This window comes from Camarhynchus parvulus, chromosome 13, assembly GCF_901933205.1.
Source record: "Camarhynchus parvulus chromosome 13, STF_HiC, whole genome shotgun sequence".
Taxonomy (NCBI): Eukaryota; Metazoa; Chordata; class Aves; order Passeriformes; family Thraupidae; genus Camarhynchus; species Camarhynchus parvulus.
This window is the reverse complement of record NC_044583.1, coordinates 4,253,007-4,271,003: the sequence shown is the minus strand read 5'-3', so window position 1 is coordinate 4,271,003 and position 17,997 is coordinate 4,253,007. Positions and strand designations below refer to the sequence as shown.

The window sequence follows — 17,997 nt, the reverse complement described above, 5'->3', positions numbered from 1 at the left end:
CAGCATTCGTCTCCTGGGAAGCTGAGAAGCCTCAGAGAAAAAGGAAAACAATATTATCTCATTTGCTTCTCCTGCGTTTTGCTGCTTTGGAATGGGGTTTGGAGATTGTTTATCCAACAGGTGGCTGTTTGATTGGTTTCATCTGAATTGTTTTAACTTAATGACCGATCACGGTCAGGCTGTGTTGGGACTCTGGAAGGAATAATGAGTTTTTCATTAGTATCTTTTAGCCTTCTGTAAGTATCCATTCTCTATTCTTTGGTATAATTTTAGTATAGTGTAATATGATATGATATGATATGATATGATATGATATGATATGATATGATATGATATGATATGATATAATATAATATAATATAATATAATATAATATAATATAATATAATATAATATAATATAATATAATATAATATAATATAATATAATATAATATAATATAATATAATATAATATAATATAATATAATATAATATAAATTAGCCTTCTAAGAACATGGAGTCAGATTCATCATTTCCTTCCAACAATGGGGACCCCAGAAAATACCACAGAAGAACTTCACGTTTCCACTCCTCTGAGCCACACCATGTCACTTATCTACTCCTCAACACAGAGGTCACCCCTACTTGAAGGAAGAGAATATGAAAATGACTCAGGATTGAAAAAGTGCAAGGGTAAAAGAGGAGGGGGTAACTGCAGCTGAACCTTTGCCCTTGGCTGTCCCACCAGGATCTGCCATTCCAGCAAACCTGAGTGCCTCAGCCCCTGCTGCTGACAGCCCTTGTGGGCACCAGGCACAGCGGGGGCCTTGGGCTGGAATCTCAGTCATAACTAAGAGCTTCCTGTCTTTGGGGGGAACATCACCACCTTAGCATTATTTCAAATGGTAATTTTCTTGTCTAAGGCCACAGAAACTTGAGAGTTAAACAGCTTGGCATTTCACAGGGAGAGAACTTTGGCTTAAGTTTCCTTTTTACAAGAGTAAAGATTTGACAAGTTTGGCAGCAGGGCTTGTGCATGAATATATTTCCCTAGGGAAGAGAATATACAGAAGATATAATTTCTTTTACAGGCCACACAACAAAAAAAAAAATCCAAGGAGGCCTCTCATGAAAATGTTTCTGACATCCGCTTCCTCACAGCACATAACATGGGGCAGCGTTTTCCCATCCTGGTGAGCACAGTTTAGATGCACAGAACTCTGACTGCTGCCATCCACTGGAGAGATTTCCCACCAAAAAACCCCAGCCCAACCAACCAAGTTCAATCCTGAAAGGTTTCTATATCTTCCTTGTCACTGACTGTTCCATCTCCACACCACATTTCCCAAAGCCATGATAAAGCTCCACAGTCCTGCAGAGCCACAGAGGTTATGGACTGACTGAAGTAAAAACAAGGAGAAAATGGAGCAATGCATATGCTGAACATTCAATTTCATGCAGCAGGGTTTTGATGAGATACGGTTTTATGTGTCTTTTATTAGACCAACTGAAACTATATAAATGACTATAAAAAGCAGGATCCTTCCCTATAAAGCCTCGAATGTTGTTCAGCAACAAAACCACCCCTGCAGTTTTATAAAGGATCTCAAAAACAATGCTCATTTGGAACTGAGGCAAAGCCTCTGAAATTGTAAAATTCATTCAATTCATGAGAGAAATGCAGAAGTAGCTCTCAATCCAGGCCATTCATAACTCTTTATCTGCTACCACAGAACAAAACAAAAATGCTAAAGAAAAACCCAATCCAAAATATATGTGGAAGGCTCTCATTCTAGTATTATGGATATTATAAAATGTTTTATTACTGCATTTTTAGTATCAGCTATATTTTTGAAAAATGTGTACTGAGTGACAAACTCCAGATATTCTAATGTGGTGCAGTTTTACATTGGCACAAGCTGGAAAAAGCTGTGTACATGAGTGACCGGAAAGGAAAATGGACTGAAGTCTACCAGACCATTAAGCAGAAACTGAACATGAACTTTTACTCCAAAAATTGCTGGGCCTGCTAAAATCTGAATCAAGAGGAGGCAGATCAGACCAGAGGAGTGACTTCACCAGAATCTATGGAGTCTGCTGAGCAGCAGGACCACCTGGAGGTGTTGTGACCTGCTGAGCCTCCCCCTCTTCTCCCAGCACCGTGACCCTGCTGACACATCTTGGCTCAGGAGACACCTCTGCTCTGCTCAGGGGCTGCCACAGGTGCTCCAGCTGAGCCCTGAGCTGCCCCTGATGGAGATGGGGCCATGCCTGCTCCTGTTCTCCACGCTGGAAACCTCCAGCCGCTGTTCATTACAGAGCCTGGCAGTTCTCTTCATCCCCATCCACCTGTGCTTTTCCTCTGTAATAAGCAGTGTTCCGTAATCTGCTGCATCTGCTTCTGGAAGCAGGGAATTCTTCAGGGTGGGCACAGAGAGAAGCATGGGGGCATTTCTTCTGTTTACTGCTTCTTCTTTTGCAAGAAACAGCACAAAAGTGGAGGAGCAAATCTATGAAAATTCTAGTAGCTCTTTTTAAAAAAGAAACTTTCTATCAACTTGAATGACAACGAGTGACCAAAGCCTCAAACTTGTATTTTCTTAGCTGTGAAGTAGTGCCTGCAGCAGTGCAGATCTCCCAGCTATCTCATTAAAATTTCTGGACTTCTCTCAGAGCATCCCAACCTATGCTACATTTTTGTAATATGGGCAAACTGAGATCCACAATATCCAGCTGCAAGGTTATTCCCTTGCAGCACAATGCTTAAGATGTGGCAATTTCCCTGTGCTTTTTAATTGTTTCTTTAAAGCCTGTTTGTCTGCAAGATTCTTCAGTATGAAAACATTTTGGATCTGGCTGTCAAGCAACAGATGCTCACTTTACAAATACAAAAACAGCTTAGATGTGAGCCTGAAATGCCCCAAGGAAAATTAGGATACAGACAATACAATGCAGAACATAGAGACTGCTCAAAAGCTCTTAAATGTATATTGCATTATGAGGAAATAAGGAGGCCTGTTTCACAGGAAATGATATGTCACACCAAGGAAACCAAAGCAATAGTTTAGTATGGCAAATGGAAATGCCACATGCAGAAGTTTCTATAAAGTAGCCATTACAGTTCATTAATGCAAAGCAGAAACACATTAAATTTTATCATCTCATTTTAAATGAACTTTGTGCTACTACCTGAATCCATCTTTATTTGCCTCTGTGAGGTGGCAGGTCCCTCCATTCTGACATGGATTCTGAATGCAGGAATTAATGGGCACACTGCAGTCTCGACCCTATTTGGGAAAATTCAAAAGAAACAATGTTAGTAACACTCATCAGTGTCTCTTGTGGCACCACTTCCAAGAGGTCTGTGATCTTCAGACCCACAACATCCCCTAATCTTCTTTATTGATGATCAGATTTATTCATGACTTCAGTGAGAATTTGCCAGGGCAGCTGTTTTATCCAATGGGACTGGTGGGTACCTCAGTGTCGGTTCAGGTTCAAGACTGTAATGAACTCTTTCACTGGAGTGTTTTAAGGAAACAGCTGGTTTCACCATCATTCCAACACACTTTAATGTTAGTTACAATGAAGAGAAGGACTCAGGACCAAAGGTAAGCAGAAGGCCACACACAGTGAGCACAAGCCCAGGTGGAGTCAGCACTCACCAAGTGCACTCACCAGGCACTCAGTAAAACCCTGCAGCAGCACAGGCTGCTCATTACCACAGTCAGAGCCACAGGGGAGAGGCCCTTGGTGTGCTCAGAGCTGAGCTTGAATTTCTGCACACAACACACCAAGAGTTCATCATTGACTCAGTTCCATTCTTTAGGATTGCCCTAGAAAATACCTCAGCTCTGGCTGAACCTCACCAGCTTGAGCCACCTCCACTGCTACTGACTTTTATTTCCTCTTCAAGGCATAAACATATTTCTCTGTTCGTGACATTCTGCCGATGAGTACAAGCTATTTGTAAAACTGGCAAATACATTGAAGAGCTTGGTTTTGCTTTTCAGTTACTGACACAGTAGGGTGGAGTAAAGCCACCCAAAAGCCTCCATACTCAAAGGATCTGAGCAACCACAAGAAGATCAAGAGATCACTCTGCTCTTCCTGCTGAAGATCCTGCTAGCAGTGGACCTCTGCCAACTCATCTACCGGGAGAAAAATATCTTGGGAGATACAATAATTCAATTCAGTCCACGTAGCTGGTTTTTTTGTCTTAATTTGTCTCTAGAATGCTTATATTGAAATTGGTGCATTTTTAAACCTAACCAAGGCATAAAAAACCCAAATCAGCTTCTGAGTGTGAACTTTAGTAAAGGGTTCAATTGTTCAGGTCTGTCCACTCCTGGTGCTTGGCTCTTGCTCACGTGTCCTATGGGTCAGTCCTCCAAATACCACTGAAAGCTTCAGTACTTGGCAGCAGGCAGGCCATGTGGCCATCATGTGAAGAACAGAGAAGTCTTTGTGAAGAAGTGAGGCCCACTGATCATCACAGAATCACTAGGCTGGAAAGGACTTACAGGATCCAACCCAACCTTTGGCTGATCCCCACCATGACAACCAGACCAGAGCACCGAGTGCCACACCCAGCTGTTTCTGGAGCACCTCCAGAGATCAGCACTCCATCCCCTTCCTAGGCAGCTCATTCCAATGCCTAGCAACCATTTCAGTGAAGCAGATTTTCCTGATAATCCAGCCTGAACCTTCCCTGGCACAGCTTGAGGCCATTTCCTCTTGTCCCATTGCCAGCTGCCAGGGAGCAGAGCCTGATCTCCACCTGGCTGCATGCTCCTGTCAGGGACTTGTGGAGAGGGAGGAGGTCACCCCTGAGCCTCCTTTTCTCCAGGCTGGGCCCCCCAGATCCCTCAGCCACTCTTTGGGACTATCCAGACCCTTCCCCAGCTCTGTTCCCTTCTCTGGACACACTCCAGCCCCTCAATGTCTTGCAGTGATGGTGGCCAGAGCTGGACACAGCACTCGAGGTGTGGCCCCACCAGTGCTGAGTACAGGGGGACAATCTATTTCTGGTACAAGCCACTTGCCCACCTGGGCACATGGGGTCATGTTGAGCCTCTGGAGACCAGCCCCTCCTGGTTCTTTCCTGCCTGGCAGCTTTCCAGCCCCTCTGCCCTCAGCCTGGTGCTGCAGGGCTTGTTGTGCCCCAAGGACAGGCTCCAGCACTTGACCTTATTGAGCCTCATACTGTTGGCCTCCAGCAATATGTAGATATACACATATATTATATATTTTATATTATAATTTCATCCAACACCACAGAGGAGCTTTGTTAACAAAGCTGTATTTCCTGAGGCTCTGTCTCCAGCATTCCCCAGAGCAAGGAGACGCAGCTTTGCATTTTAAAATTCCTGCAAATACAAGAGGGAGAGACTTCTCCACGGCTGTATCAGGAGAGAAATACTTCCAAAGGCCACCAGAGAGCCCTGGCCACCGTGCAGGGCAGTGAGTTCATCCCCCAAAGGCCACCAGAGAGCCCTGGCCAGTGTGGCTGGCAGTGAGTTCATCCCCCAAAGGCCACCAGAGAGCCCTGGCCAGTGTGGCTGGCAGTGAGTTCATCCCCCAAAGGCCACCAGAGAGCCCTGGCCAGTGTGGCTGGCAGTGAGTTCATCCCCCAAAGGCCACCAGAGAGCCCTGGCCACCGTGCCTGGCAGTGAGTCCATCCCAGCGCAGCAGTGCCTGCAGCACGCACGGCGCTCGCCCAAGGCCTGGCACAGAGGATCTCTGCTCCATCCGTGCCCTGTGTGCCAAGCAGCCTGTCCTCCTCCATCTGAGATCCCCAGTCCCCAAATGTCTCGGGCAAGGATTGGGATGGAGCCGAGGGAAGCTCCTGCAGGTTTTATTTTGGCACCATGCGGCCCGCGGCGCTTTGCGGATGAGAACCGTGAACGGTGACACTGATCCACCCTGCTCCAGCACTGCCATCCCTCCTCCATCTGTGCCCTGAGTCCTGGCTGCTCACTGGGGTGTTGTGAGGTCCCCAGGACAAGGTGAGAGATGAGAATCTGACTCCAAGTTCTCAGAAGGCTGATTTATTATTCTATTCTATTCCATTCCATTCCATTCCATTCCATTCCATTCCATTCCATTCCATTAAGAAATTATATACTAAAACTATACTAAAGAAAAGAGAAAGGATACTTCAGAAGGCTGAACAAGAATGATAGGGAAAGCTCCTGACTCCTCAGAGTTTGCCACAGCTGATGGTGATTGGTCATTAATTAAAACCAATTTACATGGAACCAATCAAAGATGCACCTATTGGTAAACGATTTTCAGACCACATTCCCAAGCAATCAGATAATTATTGATTTCATTCTTTTCTGAGGCTTCTCAGCTTCCCAGGAGAAGAAATCCTGGTGAAAGGATTTTTCGGAAAATATCATGGTCACAGTTCACCACCTTCTTGTAGTGAAGCCGGAAGCTTCACTTTTATACTTTTCCTGTGTCCCTGGAGAATTGATTGTTATATAGGTACTTCACTAACATCAGCTACTTCTATTTCATGCAAACTCTTCACCCCTGTATCATTAAAATATTAAACCCCTGGCAGCCAAGCGGAGCAAGCAGCAAAGCATCTGTTTTTCTGAAGGTTTTTGTCACAGCTGAACACCAAGTAAAACAGGCCCATCACTTCCACTATAATTACTCAGATTAATTTGAATGTTCTTGTAAAAATTTAATAAAGATAAATGTTAAAATGAGAGCAAGGCCCCTTCAGTCTCTTGCACTGGCACATGAAGTTTTGCATGACAAATTTTGCTCTCATTTCTGTACTGAACATGGCTGAATTATTGGCTTTTTGGGCCTCAGGCAGCATGGAAACCCATCAGAATGTGCTGCTGAATCAGGAAACTGCAACAATGGGTTTCTATGTGCCTTTAAGAAAATTAGAGTCTCTCTGACTCAGTTTACTCATTGTAATAAATGGGCAAACAACATTTAATCCTCCTCTGAGGATTATCTTCTCAGAGCTGACTTTATCAACAGCAAGCCCACAAAGCAAGCACAACTTCTCTAACAAGGAAGACTTTGGAAAACAAGGAACTCTGAGAGGAGAGAAGCTGCAGAAAATAGTGGTACTAATAAATCTACAGCAAAGCAAGGCCATTTCATTTCTGTATGAGACTGTCACTACCCAGAAGAGCCTAAAGACATTCTAGAAACATCTTTCAAATGAATAACGCAATTCTCCAGTCTCAATTTACTGTAAGACTTCTTACTGGAAAAATGGAATTGCTGTCAAGCATCACTAAAATTAATTTATCTGTGAGTTGGGAAATACTCCTTGAGTTACATTGCCTGGAAATAACTATTGTTACAAAGGAGAATATTGTCTATTTGCTTCGAGACTAAAGAGCCTTTTAATGGGGTCTGAAGCAGAAATAGAGGTGCACACTTGTTTCAAGGACAGGCAAGAAGATAGGACTGTCTCAGCAATTCAGAGAAAGAGGATGAAGGTCCCTCTGTGTGCAATATTTTACTTCTAGAGCTTTTAGGATACTATAAATTTTTGTCTAGTCTGATAGGAAGGCATCAGATCCAAAACACTTCTATATATTTTCTCTAATTTTCTGTAGGAGGGGAAAGGTTTAGGCATTGAAACAGGAAATTTCTGCAACTTATTAGAAGATATATATCAGAGTCCAGCTGTCCTTTTGAACCTGAAGTACCTCAGCTGGTCCAGACTTTATCTGGGCCGCTCCAGCTGCATGTTTCAGTGAATGAGAACAGAACTAGTCACCATACCTATAAAGAGTCATTTTTTTGTTTGAAATTACCCATACTGGGCATTGCTGTATCTACAAGCTGTTCCTCAGCACTGCTGTGCCAAATTCCAGCTTTTACAAGGATCCAATACTGGGAACATTATATCATGATCAATAAAACACCCAATAACAAGTAGCAAAACCTAATAAGAACCCTCAGCAGGAAGAACAAGGGATAATAGAGTGAAAAAACCACTCATTTGCCTTGACACTGTTTCAACCACTGCAATAATTTTTTCAATTAATTTTCAAGAATCAGCATTGTCTGTGTAGACCAAGAGTTTCATTCACACCCACGTGACAGAGGTTTGAATTCTGTCCATCCTAGTGTGATCCTTCTCCTGTTTTATCAGCAGTAGGGCACAGATAAGGGGTGGAAACACCACCACAGCACAGGCAGAAGGTGGAAACCTCCTGGTGTGTAAAACCATCACTGCTGACTGCAGGAGAAACACGACCCAGGCAGCCAGGGAGACACCTGCAGACAGGCAGGAATCTGTCCAGCCTCACTGGTTTGTGACCAGGGACACCTCTTTGCAGCTAATTACAGCCCTGTTCAATGACTACAGTGTTTCACAGCATGCTGGAAAAATGAGCTCTACAACAGAAATACCAAAGTTTATTCGACTTGTTAACAACATACAATGTGCTCGTAATAAATTTTAGTTAGATGGTATATGTGGAGAACAGATGGTAGCATTCATGTGTTTAGCAAAAATACTAAATGAAGACAAATATAGTTGATAGAGACTTTAAATTAAGAACCAGGAAATTTTCATAAACAACTTAATTATCAAGGTCTAAATACAGCTAAAGCTTTTAGGGAAAACAGGCAAAATTGCATCTACAAAGACACTGTATTGCACACTCTGTCCTTTACATTCCTAATTGTGGGAGTGATGCATCCACATCCAAGTCTCAGTCTCACAAACATTTAAACACTTGTCTTATGGGTTTCCTGGTCAGAAGTTAATAAGAAACCATTACATTAAAGGAAAAGGCTTAGTAAATCTTCCACTTCATGACAGGCTGGAAGGAAAATGCACAGGAAGATAACTGAGAAGAACACTGTGTTCCATGAGCATCCCCAGGAATGTTATTCCAGCCCACAAGTATCTGCCAGCTTTAACATTTCAACCTCCTAATCCTGGGAAATGGAGAATAAATGGACATTTGCAGCCACTTTGTTGAGCTGTGCTCTGCTCCCACAGTGTGGCAAGGATTTTATAATTTTCTGAATTATTCTGATCTAGGTTGATGCACACACTTGAGCGTTGCTACACCTGGATGTGCCAGTGGGACCTGCCCTTAAATTCAGACTTGCAAGGTCCAACAGCAGAGGGAAGGGATAAATGTGGTGTGCAACAGTGATTTCCTGAGGCTTTGTATGAAAAAAATGAGATGGGATGGGACAAGAAGTAAGGAGAGGGGAAAAATCCAGAAGCAATAAAAGACACAGACACCCAGAACAGAAAGAGAATTCAGACTGAACTTCTGAATGCAGCTTTTTCCTTTGAGTTTTACTTCCTTTATGCTTAGTAAAGTGAGAACTTTGATCAAAGGTTTTCCTGAAGGTGTGCCATGCAGCTATCCAGTAAGGTATAAACTGATGCTAATTTTGACCTAATAGCATTTGTACCAGTGACTTCTTTCACCACTTGAAATCTTTATCCCTCTGCTTAAAATAGTTAAAATTAGAGGGTAAATTGAAATTTTCCAGGGCATGAAGGGAATGTGATGTCTCATGAACAAAGTTTTATCACATAAACTTCAGTTCCACTAGAAAATTAAGCTGGGAAAAAAGAATGAGGCATTCAGCAGTTTTCCCTGTAATAAACACATTTTACAGCCATAAATACAAAGAAGAAACAAGAAGAATTTTGCATAATTGACCAAGGAAACACGATACCATAAATTCAGCCTCACAGCCAACACGCTAAGTCACAAGTTTGGTGGGAAAAATTCTCTCAAGTTCTATTCATGGTTGTATATTTCAGAGCCTTTCAAGGCAGGGAAACCCAGTACTTGCTATAATGGGACCATAAAAAGAGGTTTTACATGTACTGCAAGGCTGGCAGCAGCTATGGAAGCAAGCAGGGCACGTGGTGCTAAGGGACTGGATGGATCCCTGCAAACACAGCTTGGGGAAGGGAACGCTAGCAAATAATTAGAGATGTTGTAAACTGTGTGAGGAATGGAACTAACTTCCAAATGTAAAATTGACTTAAATTCTATTAAAGGAAGGACTAAACAGCACAGCATTGGGAAGGGTTGTTACTTTAGCAGTGAGTTTCAAATATAATTTGAAACTGATATTGAGATTCATGCAGACAGCTGACACCCTGCTATCGACACCCAGCAGTGAGAAGCTCTTCAGCAGAACCAGGTGAAACTCTTTTCCTTGTTTATGCTCTTTCTGGCCATGGACACAGTGGCTAAGCCTCAGTCTGGAAAAGATGCATCTGATGCTCATTGGCAAGGTCAAACAAGCAGAAGAGCTGGCAGGGCCTGTGTTAGATCCATCTGCTCAGGCATATATACAAATTATTTGGCAAGGCACAGAAAATATCACAGCAATTTTGGATCAGACTGCTTTCAGATTGCCAGGTGGAAGTTGAGAGATTTTGATCATCTGTTGTTCACAAAAATCTTGTGACTCCTCCTTCTGAGCACAGACCTTGCTACAGAGACCCACACTTCAGGGATGAATCCCCACTCACACTGGGGATGGATTAATTCTTTCTCTTCAGTCTCTCATCCTAATGGGGTAATAAAAATGTGCCTTCTGAGGACTGCTGTTCAGAAGCCAATTAATTTAACATGAAATAACAATTTATTTCATCCACCTCTAGTTTGGAATAAAAGTTTTTTAATAGAAATCTGAATTTACCTAGAACAATCTGAATTGTTTTTTCAGTTCAGCATCTCTGTTTACACAGGTGTACTTACACTGACACATCCCTACTGCAACAGAGTTGCCTGCTGCTCATAAACATGGGAAATACTATTTGTAAAATGGCACAGAAAGCAGGTTATGAAGGGACCCTGATATTGTTCTTCTGCTGCCCCTCCCATCACTCAGCTGATTTAGCTCCCTCTGCCTGAATGCAAACTTTCTCAGTGTTACTATCAGAAGTAAAAATACAGACAATATTTAAAACCCACTATATAGTTATGTCCTATGCCAGTCTAGCTTCATCTGGCATCTGATTAAACAATAATTGGCCATGGCAGCAGCACTTCTTAGTGACTTCCTTGTCCTTGTTAATAAATCACAATTGTCAATTTATAGCAAATTAGGCAAACTCTGCTCTCTTAAGCCTCATTTTATTTCAATCAGAAAGATTTATGACCCTCCAGGGCATAACACACCTTCCATTACCTCTCCAGCTAGTAATCAAGAATATGCCTGTCAAAGTCAAAGTGCAAGGATTCATCATATTATTTTTTAAAAACTCTGGTTCTTTTCCTATGAGTATGGAATTTAATTCTCAGTGGACATTTGAGGTTTATTTTGTAATTATATTAATTACCATGCAAATCCTGATTGCCCTTCCAAACCTCTCCTTACATGAGCACTTTGTGTTTCAATGGTCTTTTAGGCTTTTAATCAATGACAGGAGATATGTCATTAATCCATCACCAGTCAATTCACACAGCACATGCCTGAAATGAGTCCAGAGGTGCCAGACTGGATGGGACAGGTGCTCTAGAGCTTCCAAGGTTACAACAGTCTGATCCAGACCATTGTGTGAACATTTTGGGAGATGCAGAAGAAAATTAGGGACACTGAAAATAGTTAATTTTGCTGAGGGTTGATTCTATACATAAAATACAACCCAATATATTTGATCTAAATCCAACACTGAATATTTCCTATGTAGTCTCTAATTAAAAGTATTCATGAATGAGAACAGTGGTTTTAGTACCTTCAAAATACTTAAGTGCCTATGTATTTAAAGTACATTTTGCAGTGATGATAAAACTTTCCCTTTCAGGCTATCCAAAGCCAGAGACTCCTTTTCAATGTGAACTCTGTAGAGAAAGTTATAAAGACTGGACATTTGTATAGATAGCACAAATACTATCAATATGATTTAAGAAATAGAAATAAAATATAATTGTTGTATTTTAGATTAACTATACCTAATGCTTAAGCTACTGAACAGCCTGCCTGGAGAGGAGCACACATTACAAACAGAAACCCAATGAAGCCTAACATGAGGCAGAGATTATGTGATTAAAAAATCTGTCCAAAAAGCTCACTGGGCTTCTGAAATAAATAGAGCTGAGGATGCTGGAAGAGTCCCAGTCCCTTGGAAGAACCTTCTGCTGGCACATCCCTGTTTGTTAAGGATGTAGGCATTGGGTTTGCAACAGCTCTCTGCTGATAAAAGGTCTCCCACTGAAATACACACTATTGCAGCAGAAATGTCAGTGTAATCTGTTTTGCTTGAGGAAGATCTGCAAAGCTTCCCCTGCAAGGTTTCCCAGCTCAGAGACACCAGCAATCCTTTGTGAAATCCATCCGATAGTGGGCTGGACTGGCAGGGTCAGTGATTTCAGAATCAAACGTGCACATGAATTTTGCAGACTTCTAAACAAGTGAAGCATGCCCCCTGTGAGGCAAGAGCACAATATTTATTTCAGAGGTTCTCAGCAGTATGGGCCCCCAGGGACCAGGGGGGTCAGAGAGCTTTGGGACATCCTTACCTGCAGTGCTTGTGCACTTACCCTACACACTAATCTAATCCCAATCTAATTCCCAAACGAGTCTGGCATTAGATCATTTCTATTAACAGCAGGGGCTTGACTCTTCTTTTCATCTTAGCCTGCTTATAGCAACTTCATCAATTCCATCATCTCCAAAGGAAAGGAGAAAATAAGGCAATCAACCTCCCAGGACAATCTCTGCTCCTGTTCTTGGACAACAAAAGAAACCCAAAAGCCATTTCATGGAGTGCACTCAGAGCCAAGAAAGCCTCAAGGATAACAGATGACAGAAAATCACAAGGAAATTTACAATAAGGATTTTCAGCTGTGGCCAACTACGTCAACTGGTTCAATCATGCAGAAATGGTGGGATGCAGAAAATTAAGATCTGGTTAAACAGAACTTGATTAAGCAGAGTTACAGGAACCAGCAATCACCTGAAAGGCAGAAAAACCACAGAGGAAGAAAGATTTTTATTTAGTGTAACAGGACCAGGCAAACATAAGAACAAGAGCCTGAAATTCAGACTAAATGCCAATAAAAACTTCTCCTTTACCTTGGGAAAAGAAGGATTGGAAGTCTGGTCACTCATTTAGAACTACACCAGGAAAACAGTAGTAAAACCACAGTGAGGGGGAATAATCCACACTGACAAGAGAATGGATGTGTCAGTGCCCACCTGTGGGTGCAGCTCCCCATCCCTGCACTGCTCAAACACAGGGAATGCCTGAAGCTGCTCAACATCTGCTTTCTTGCTGGCCCAACAAAAATCAAAATCCTTCTTCAGAGCTGGCTTTATTGTTAAGAGCCCTTATTAGGGCCTGCCACACTACATGAGTGGGTCTTTGCAGGGCCTGTGGTGGGTGTGCTCCTGCCTTCAGCCAGCAACTGGGGCAGTAATCCCTCCCTAAGCCTTTCATTTTAGGCTCTTCTACATGTAAAACTCTGTTTTCTTTACACCTACTGCAACAGAAAGGGCAAAAAGCAGGTAACACAAGTCTGAGTGCTGCATGGTAGATTTTACAGAATAAGCACGTGGAAGAAAATACTGTGATTTCTGCATTTTTTTTCTGCCCTAGGAGCTCTATATGAAATTATAATCACTTACTGCTTACACTGGTGTTTGCCCTAAAAATCCACACATAAATACAGATCTACTCATTTTATGTGGCCACCCATTACCTCTCATCCCTAAAGGCTTTCTCTTTTATTTTACTATGAGTGGAAAATGCTTCTTCGACACTCATTAATAGGCATTTTCAGTATGGCTAAAACAATCAAACAAAAATAAAGCACCCCAGATCACATAAACACATACTCCAGGAGAATTTATTAGAATGAAAGCTCAAGGCAGTACCACCTCACACAAACAGCATTTTGCTGCACTGATTTTCTTCTACACCAAATCTTGGCATGGAGCTGACATTGCAGTGCCTGTCCCTGACCCTGGGAGAGAAGGGAGGCCAGGGCAGAGCAACACGTGGAGGCAGAGAGAGGAGTTTGCTCTGGATGGATAACAGGAACCCACCGGGTCATTGATTCTCTGGAGTGTGTGGCTTGTAAGTATTCCCACTGATAACGCAAAACTGAGTCCATGGGTGCTGGAATTCAAGAGATGAATCAAGCTTGCAGTCACACTCCTGTGGATGAGGCCAGGCTGCTTAGAGTCCCTTCCAATTCCTTCTCCCTTTGCAGCTCCATTTGGGGATTTATTTGTGTGCTGAGGGATGCACAGGGGGTGTTGCAGTGTATTCACAAGGGTCAGGCCACAGCGTGCACCAGCCAGCCTGCTCCCAAGTTTGTTAGCCTCAAGAATTCATCAACGCTATTGAAAGATAAATTGTGCTAAATTAAGAAAAAGGAGAATACCAAGACTGCAAGAACTGGATAACTGTGAAACACCTGGACTGTAACCAATCATTACTCTGAGAAATGCAGGCAGAAAATGAGTGAACAAGACAAAGGCACCAATAAAGAAGTGTGTACTTAGTGTTTTGCAGAATCTATAAATATGTGTGTAATGTAAACAATGAATAGCTTCTGCTTAATCATATTAGTCAGTTCTTCAGGAGTCCTAAATTTCCCACAATAATGGGGACCCAAGTGTGTGTTAACAGAGCCAAGGAAACAAAAGCGCAGAGCTACGTCTGCACACAGGATCAGCCTGACAAACAGGGCACAGCAGAAGCCAAACTCTGCACTGGGTTACAGCCACTCAACCGCACCCAAGTCAGCATCACTGAGACATTGCCCTGTTGGAACAGCCTGTGCCTGGCCCCAGGTGAGCAAACACCCCCACAGCCACGCTGAGCTCTGGGCTGAATAGTCCCCAGGCTGCCCCTGCTGCAGGGCTCTCACAGATTACTGGTGTAAGGTTCCAGAACCTCGCCGTGGTGAAGCGCAAATTTATTTAAATTAATAAAAGTGCAAATTTATTTAAAGAAATCGACAGCAACCTTGCCCTGCTCCAAGCACAGCAGGGCCAGTGCACCCCAGGAGCCAGGATAGCACCTGTGGCATGGGGACAGTGCTGAGAAAAACTCCTGTCAGCCTCGTGCTCAGCAGCCACAGCTCCTGCTCAGCTGCACTGACCCCCTCAAGGGCTGGCACTGAATTTTTATAATCAGTGCACAACATGGGATTTGTGTGAATCCCCCATTTCCCAGAGACATCCTGCTCTGGGACCCTCCACTTCTAAACTTGTTTCAGGGACAAAAACCAGGCGTGGAGGCTGGGGAGGGGGAAGAGCCAGCCTCCTAGCAGAAATTTGGAGCCAGCTTCCTCACTAAATATCATTCTGGCTTCACTGTAATGCCTCCCACCACAAGAGTCTGGCTGCAAAGAATGCTGTCTCTCCAAAGCCCAGGAGCTTTACCCAGGATTTTTCCAATTGTATCTGTCATTCTGGATGATTGGTGACATTGCTTGAACCCTCAGGACACCGCAGGTCTGCAAGAAAAGTCAGGACACTGTCTGAACTCAACAGGGAGGTGAAGAGATTTGGGTAAAATTTAGAGCAACTCTGCCACAGACATGCATCAGCATCTGGTGCCTGGAGTGTGGGATGTGAGCTGTGCCAATTTTACCCATCTTCACTTTCCATTTCAGACAGCTTTCAGTGACAGCAGAACCCAGAGGTGACAAACATCTGCATTCCAGCAGCTCTGGCTCCTTTACCTGAGCTGTCAGAGAGGCTGTGGACATTCCTAGGCAGGCACTGCACTTCCTATTCTGGCTTGGCAATGTTCCTTCATTTCAGGCAAAACAAAAATGAATTTTAGACTATTTCCCTAGTTCTACAAGTATTTCTATTTGAAAGTATGCAAATAATTCTTTATTTGTTGCTACCGCTATTTTAAGAAAAAGAAAGTATAAAAGACAAAAATCTGCCAAAAAACTCCAAAAGGGCATTTTCAGAATAAAGCAATGACAAAATACAAGGAGTGTTGGTTTCACTCACCTTAGTTTTTGCTACAGTTATTCAAGTGAAGTTTTTTTCCAATAGCTTATTGATTGCAAGCTTGATTCATCTCTTGAATTCCAACACCCATGGACTCAATTTTGCAATATCAGTGGGAATACTTACAAGCCACACACTCTAGATAATCAATGAACTGGTGGGTTCCTGTTATCTATTTCCCAGCCCCAGCTGCACTCACACTCACTGCCTTTTGCAGGTGGCCAGCAACATTTCCAGCAGGAGAAAGCTCCATCTCTCCACTTACAATCAGACTTTACAATCTAAACCACACATATTATTTAAATCATCATTCAAAGAATGCTGTAGAGAAAAGAAAAAAAACAACCAACCCACTGGAAAATGACCCCAATGCCTGTGTTTAATATGAAAACATGAGTTTTATAACATGGAGAGCCAGCTCCTGCCAGCACTGGTGGCACCCTGGAACTCCTGCCAGATGCTGGAGGTGCAAAGAAAGCCTTCTTGGGGCTTTCTCCCCAAAGTACAGCCACAACAGCACTGTGTCAGCCATGGTTTATCTCCAACAAGCACTTTCATCACCCATTTTAAGGAAAGAGCAGCAGCAAAGATCATTATCAGCTCAGCCTTGCCCCTCGCAGCTCAGGTGGTCCATGACTTATCTCACTTTGAGTTTACCCAAACCATCCAGGGCAGCACTGAAATTGCTAAAAGCCCCACAAAGTATACATTCAATAGCCAAAACCTCCCTGTGAGCATGAAAAGTGAGAGATGGAACCATCATCAGTGTGACAGCAAAACCCAGACCACAAACTTGGAGAATGCAGATAACTGGGGGAGTGTCCTGATCCATCAGGCACCACTCTGGCAGCTGGCAACTGAGGTGACTTTCTGTGTTTTTCTGAAGGCTGGCATGAGCACAGGAACCCCAGAAAGCCTCTTGTAATGCCTGCCCCTTCACAGGGAACATTACGAAGCTGTCAGCTTAAATTTGGGAAAAGGGTGGGTTTTTCACTTTATTGATGCACTCTTCCACAGAGGATTTTTTTAAAATCTACATCAAACGAGGAAAAACAAATGCTGAGAGGGCAGATTTAGGGCAATTTATCAAGGTCTGGGAAATAGCTTCCAGATGGATGGAGCTGTTTGGTGCTGGCTGGTGAGAAGGAAGCAAGGTATTGTTATTGAATTAGCATGAATCTCTGGTGGAGAACTGCGTGGTAGATAGAGTGCTCCTTTCATATGGTTTGCATTTGGACCTGTCATATTTCATTTTTATTCAAAAACCTGTGGTAAAGACACACAGTTCTTTTTTTTTGCTTATTTAATTTCCACCAATTCTGCCTGAACTGTTACCCAGTATTTTTAAACCCTGTTCCCAGTGCCATGCCTGGTCTGTTTGCTCTTAGCCACGCTTGGCTGGCAGCTTGGTGCCTACAAGCTCACAGTGGTTTTGGGTCTTGCATTCACACACTGATGTCACCTGAGAAGGTGTGTGAGAGAGGAGAAGAGCTGGGTGCTCTGTGAGGTGTTTAAACTGAGTCACATCCAGTGTTTACCAAAACCCCTCCAAGGAAAACCATGCATCCTGCGGTTTAATGCACACTACAACATGCTGATGAACTGGAGGGTTATTCTGGATTTTTCTTTTTAATAAATCTTCCCTTCATAAGCATATCTTTTAGCAATATAAATGCATCTATACCAGTAACTTTCTATCTAATCTATCTCAGTGAATAAGGGATACTGCAAAAAAAAAAAAAAAAAAACAAAAAAAAAAAACAAAAAAAAAAAAAACAACAACCAGCAAACAAAAATCTGAGGGCCAAAAAGAGAAGATATGCTCATAACACATTTTTACTTAGAACAACCTGGATACCTGCTCCATGATATGTCTTACAGAGCAAATTTATGTGTTCACTTGCTAGTTCTGAAATAATTTACTTTTCAAGTTCCCATCTGAAGAATTCAGCATAATTTATGTTAAAAATGAAATTAAAATGATCATTTTCTTATTAGTCTGAGGAGATAAACAGATTGTTATCAAGTAGTTCCTGGTAAACAGATTTTTGACAAT

General features: G+C 42.7%; 1 protein-coding gene across 3 annotated transcripts in view; it reads right to left on the bottom strand.

The window, feature by feature from the left end:
- SLIT3 (slit guidance ligand 3) overlaps positions 1 to 17,997 on the bottom strand; it is a 482,483-nt gene that overhangs the window by 55,479 nt on the left and 409,007 nt on the right. For all 3 annotated transcript variants that reach the window (XM_030957781.1, XM_030957783.1, XM_030957784.1), the window contains one exon: positions 3,171 to 3,268. In XM_030957781.1, the coding sequence (XP_030813641.1) occupies positions 3,171 to 3,268 (98 nt within the window). The remainder of the gene's footprint in view (positions 1 to 3,170; positions 3,269 to 17,997) is intronic.